Below are 5,731 nucleotides of genomic sequence, written 5' to 3' on the forward strand. Positions count from 1 at the left end.
ATCGATTAACATTTAATTTTGAAGACGATCCCTCAGCTTCAAATTAAATTGTAAATTTGTAATTTGTAAATATGTATTTACTTTTTACATTGTATTTGTAATTTAATAAACAATGTAAGTTTGTACAATTTGTAATTCGTCACAAAATGATTGCACTCTTTTTTCCTTGCCAAGTTTTTATCCCAATTGGGTTTTTCTTGGTAAGGTTTTTAATGAGGCAATCATGAATTACAAATTTAAAAATTAATAAAGAAATAATTTTTTTATATAGTTCGTGTGTTCATTTCAAATTTAATATATATATATATATAAATTGTAATACTAATATATATATAAATAACTTAATATTAAAAAAAAAGTTTAAAAAATTCGGGCAATTCGGGCGGGCTCGGGCCGCCCGGCCGGGCTCGGGCCGCCGAATACAAGCCCGCGGCCCGTTCAAGGTGAAATTTGGGCTCGGGCGGGCGGCCCCAAAATCTCGGGCGGGTCGGGTTCGGGCTCGGGCAAATCCTCGGGTTTTTCGGGCGGTCGCGGGCGGCCCGTCCAAAGTTCCAGCACTATCTCCAAATGCTATAATCGAACAGACTTGAATCGGAAACATTTTGAGGAGACTGGACAGTCTTCCTCTCCACCAAATGATCAGTAATTCCTATCTCCAAATTATTTACCATGTTAATGTATACATCCTAAGTTTGAGCAATTCAAGGGAAACCTCCGACATTCTATTCTGACCTAATTCTTTTCTCCTACCTTGAAAACTATTGTCAATCTATCCCTGATAAGTAACTAAAGTAAAAAGGCTACAAAGAAAAGAAAAGATAAAAAGAAACATTTACATTGGAACAAAGCTAGTAATTACACAGAATGGTTAGTTATCAATTATAAAAACTCCTGAATGTAACAAGAAAAACCTCATTTAAATCCACGTCTCAGACCAGGATTTATCAATAACTTCAGCCCAAAAGACACAAATAGTAATCTCCAAGCCATCAACCAAAGTGATCATTTTTAGATTTTCCATTTTTTAGCTTTCAGGATTACAATTGAAATACTTCTATATCATTACAAAAGAACACATGAATGTTGGGAAATGTTTACTCCTACCAATAATTAACACAAAGTTCACACAAAATCACCAATCATAAGGAACTTAATTTTCAACATACAATAGAAAACTAGCAGCTTATGTGAAAAAGGATACACCAAGTAAAAGCCATGAGCAAAAGCCCCGGCCAAAACAGCGGTAAACAAACGATCCCTCAAAACAGGATTCTTCCGCAGCGAGAGTCGAACTGAAAAGTGAAAACCCAAATACCCACAAAAGCAAAGAATTCATACGATAAAACCCAGTTAAGAAATATATCAAAGATTTCAAATTTCATGTAAAAGAGCGGGGAAAAAAAACAAAAAACTCACTCAGAGGAAGAACTGGGGCGTAAACGAGAGGCGCTAAGAACTTATATGGGGGTCCCTTGTTTTGCTTCCTTGTTGCAGCTTCCCTGGCGACATAATCATGCACATGAACAAATACATAAATTAAAACATGAAAACTCGTGTCTTGTTTGGTATTGATGGATTTGCGTTGGAGTTCTTTTGGAGGACTCACTGGGAGGAGGAATCAGATGGAGAGGCCATTGTGGACTTCGAAACGATCGAGATCTGGGGACAAGAGATGGTCCGAACTCCAATGTGCTGCTTAACATTCCAAGGTAGGCTCGTGTAGAATGTAGGCTCAAAAAACTCTCCTGCCCTCTCTTCTATCTACCCTGTCTCTCACTCTCTTCGGATGGCCTTTGTTTCGTTCTTTAAAACAGTGATTTTTAATTTTAATATTTAAATTTTAAATTTTTATAAAAAAAAATCCTATAACATAATTAAAATTATGAGTTTTATGTATAAAATAAATAGACCCTTGTAGTTTTTTTTTTTTTTTTTGTGAGAACTTAATAGTTATAAGCTACTAAGAGCGTTTTAAAGAATCTCTCTAAATTTTAGTTAAAATAGTTAAAAATTTATTTTAATTAGTAATTTTTTAATAAATCACTCTAATTATATTTTCTATTTTAATTAAATATAAATTATTTTAAAATTTTTTTATAGTTTAAAATATAACTAACTTTTTTTTAATTTTTATTTTATGTCAAAACAAAAAATAAAATAATAAAAATAACAAATAGTTAGTCCTTTATTATTAGTTATATTTTGCTAGTGAAAAATGTGTTAGCCAAAATAACTAACAATTTAACTAATGGTTAGAGTGGAAAAAAACGTATATTCTTTTGGAGTGTGATTTGAATGTAGTTCTTAAGTTGAATTTGAGTTATAACATGAGATAAAGTTGTAATTTGAGTTTGTGTTTAGTTGTGTACATTTGAGTTATAGTTTGAGATAAAAATCCTTTTTAGTTTGTGTTTGGATATACAATAAAACTTGAGTTGTGAATAGTGGGGAGAGAAAAAAAAAATTTCTTATTTAAATTTATTTAATTTTATGCAATTTAAAATACCACATCATCATTTTAATTACGTACATAGTTTAGGTTCAAAGCCATTTATGAAATTTTTCCCAAAAAAAAAAAAGAACTCTTAAACAACTATTAAACCACTCTCCCCAGACACATCAACCGCCCAATAAATGACATCCTCCCCCGCCCTCAAACCCAAATAAACGGTAAAATCTTTCACCATCTCAACCCCGGACTTCACCAATAATTCCTTACAATCCCACAACTCAATCCACCCCAATTTCTAAATCCCCTCCGATGATGACTAGGTCGCGACTTATAGGCGGCGTCGATGGCGATTTCAGCCGAGATTGGACAAATGAATGGTTGGGTTCCGTAGATCTGCGATTAGAGAGTTATTTGGTGAGGGTGGTGTCACACACAACAAAGAGTGCGCATAGGTGGCCGGCAGCAAGTACGCAGAGGTGATTGGCGGCAAAGGAGGAGGACTTCGCCGAAGAAGTTCTCATGGCGGAGGAGAAACAGAGCACCTCATCATAGGTGGGATGTCATAAAGTTTGCGTTGGAGGAGAAGGACTTCGTCGGAATTTTTTTAGCAATTTTGTTACTCGAGTAGAGGGGCAGAGGATGAACTCGAGATTGGCCAAGTAACTCGAGTTCATTTTTTAGTTTGGTTTCGAGTAAGCCGACACCAAACGCATACTTGGGGCAAATTCATCACTTGAGTGGGCATTTCTTAAGTAAATTCATTCAACTGAACAGCCCCTAAAAAAAAGCTAAATCATTAATTATTTTGGTTAAAAATATAAAATAACTAATATGGTTGAAATTACTTTAACAAAAATATAAATATAAATAAAATAAAATAAGAGACTTTCTCTCTGGTACTATGGCCCATTTTGGCGTACAAGTAGGATGAGTAAAAAATAATGTTGACTAAACTGTGAATAGGTAGGATGGGTAAAATACTATTTTTTACACCATCTTTTCCAACTCTCGACGCTATTACACTGGGCCTGTTTGTTTCCCGTCTCATTTCCATTTTTCACAGTTTTCGAGAAAAAAAACTGAAAATGCATACAGAAAACGTGTTTGGCCTAAAATTTCTAAAATTAAAACTGAAAACACCATTTTCATTTTCTCTTTTTTTCTCATGTTTCTGAAAACGGATTTTTTCCGTTTTCATGTTTTCATTTCCACTCTGAGACTGCGCGCATCTTCGACTGCCCACCCCCCACTCTTCTTCCTCTTCCTCTGTAGTTTTCACATATAACATGTTTATAATATATTATTTAAATTGAAAACAATCTCAGAATAAAACTACCAAACGCATTTTCAGAAATGATTCCAAAATAAAAATAAAAACGTTTTCATTTTCATTTTTATACAAAAAATAAAAACATTTTGGAACCAATTCCAAACGCACCCACTATTTTTTACTCCATTTCTCTAATTTTACAAAACTTCAACAATATATTAAAAAATCCTTAAAAAACGGTCCTTTATCTCTATATCCCTTAAATATTTTTTGGTATTTTTTACCCCCTCTTTTTCAACTCTCAATGCTATTACAATCATGATTTATGAAAAGGTAAATGAAAAATAGATAATTTATTCTTGAGAGTGCATGCGTTTAAATTTTTATCACTTACTCTTGATAAATACTTTTTTGTTAGTATAATTATTTGACTAAAAATGTTATGAATTAAGAGTAAAAGATAAAAATCTTGATCCATACACTTTTAAAGAGTATTTGTCAAGATTACGCAAAGTAAATCATACTACTAAATAGAACAAATAAAAATCAAATTGGTGGAATTTGATGCATAGTCACGTGAAAATAAGTCTTTAACCATAGACTAAAAAAATGAATTTCGAACATCTTTCAAAATTCTTTTAGCTACAATAATCGACCTCATTCATTTCACCGATTCGAATTTTCAGTTTTAGATTTTTATAGTAAAAAACTCTCAGAAAATGTCATATTTAATTTTTTTTGCTATAGTGAAAAGCTCTAAAAAAATATCACATCTCAACTCAAATTGAAAACTTGAATCTGTAAAGTGAACGAGGCTTTCATTGTACAACCTTTTAAGAAGTTTCCATTTTCGTTCAGCAGAAAAAAAAAATGAAGTTCCCATTTTCCCTCGATTGAAGGCAGCTAAATCCGGAAACTATTTATACAAATTCGGTAACATATTCTGAAAGCAAACGTATATTATCAAGCTTTAAATTGACCTTTTTTTAAACACTTTTATTAGGACATCCAGTTATATAATTAAATTCTTAGACATTAAATTATTTTTAAAAATATGTTAAAATATCTTGAAACTTTATTTGTTTGCATTTTTAAGTTAAGGTGATTTGAGTGTATATCTTGAATTGAATTTGAGTTATAACTTGAGTAAAAATTGTAACTTGAGTTTTTGTTTGGTTGTGTACATTTGAGATAAGAATCTTGTTGAGTTTGTATTTGAGTATGTCAAAACTTGAATTTATATTTGAATAGTATTTTAATTAAAACTTAATGGTGATGAAAAATTTTAATATGGTATATGGGTGGGGTTTTATTCATCTTTTCATTGTAAACGCATAGAAAAAAATCATCTCAATCGGAATTAAAACGAAAAAATTATGGTGTTTATAAGAATAGAAAAAATGTTGTTTATTAACTTGAATTTGAGTTTAAAAACTTAAGTTGAAGGGAAAATTTGAACTCAGATTTTAACTTCAAACTCAAGTTTAAACTCAAATTTTATAAAAGAATATAAACTTAAATAAAGTTGTAACTTGAGTTCAAATTTTTTTTAAGTTTAAGTGTAAAAGAACAAAAATTACTATATTATTTTTTTTTACAAAAATTTTTAAAAATTATAAATTATTTATTTCGTAAGTTTGAATAAGAAAAAGTTACTATATTATTTTCTTCTACAAAAATTTTTAAAAATTTAAAATTATTGTCAAAATGTTCTATCTAAATTTTTTGTAATAAACCGACGATTAAGAAAGATCTTGCAAATTTTTGAAATTAACTTTTCAAAATATGAAAATTAAAAATAATTTTAGTGACACTACAGGAAAAAAAAATGAAATAGACGAACTATTGCAAAAATTCGTTTAAAAATTCACGAATGAAATTCAATTTTCCAGGGAAGTAGACCGATATAGAGGAGATTTTTTTTTTTTTTTTTTTTTTTGGATTCTAGAACATATCCGATGCCCCTAAAAAGTAATCAAATCGTACGGTGGAGAAAGCAGCGTGAAACT

At 30.8% G+C, this 5,731-nt stretch overlaps 1 protein-coding gene across 1 annotated transcript in view; it reads right to left on the bottom strand.

The window, feature by feature from the left end:
- Positions 1-1,781, bottom strand: part of LOC112092095 — a 22,979-nt gene extending 21,198 nt beyond the window's left edge. The window contains exons 1-3 of the mRNA XM_024167338.1: positions 1,607-1,781; positions 1,417-1,499; positions 1,202-1,292 (exon numbers count right to left, since the gene is read on the bottom strand). Coding sequence (XP_024023106.1) covers positions 1,202-1,292; positions 1,417-1,499; positions 1,607-1,635 — 203 coding nt within the window. The 5' untranslated portion in view covers positions 1,636-1,781. The remainder of the gene's footprint in view (positions 1-1,201; positions 1,293-1,416; positions 1,500-1,606) is intronic.
- Between the last annotated feature and the right edge of the window lie 3,950 nt (positions 1,782-5,731).

The sequence above is a fragment of the Morus notabilis genome, unplaced genomic scaffold (genome assembly GCF_000414095.1).
Source record: "Morus notabilis unplaced genomic scaffold, ASM41409v2 Scaffold100, whole genome shotgun sequence".
NCBI lineage: Eukaryota > Viridiplantae > Streptophyta > Magnoliopsida > Rosales > Moraceae > Morus > Morus notabilis.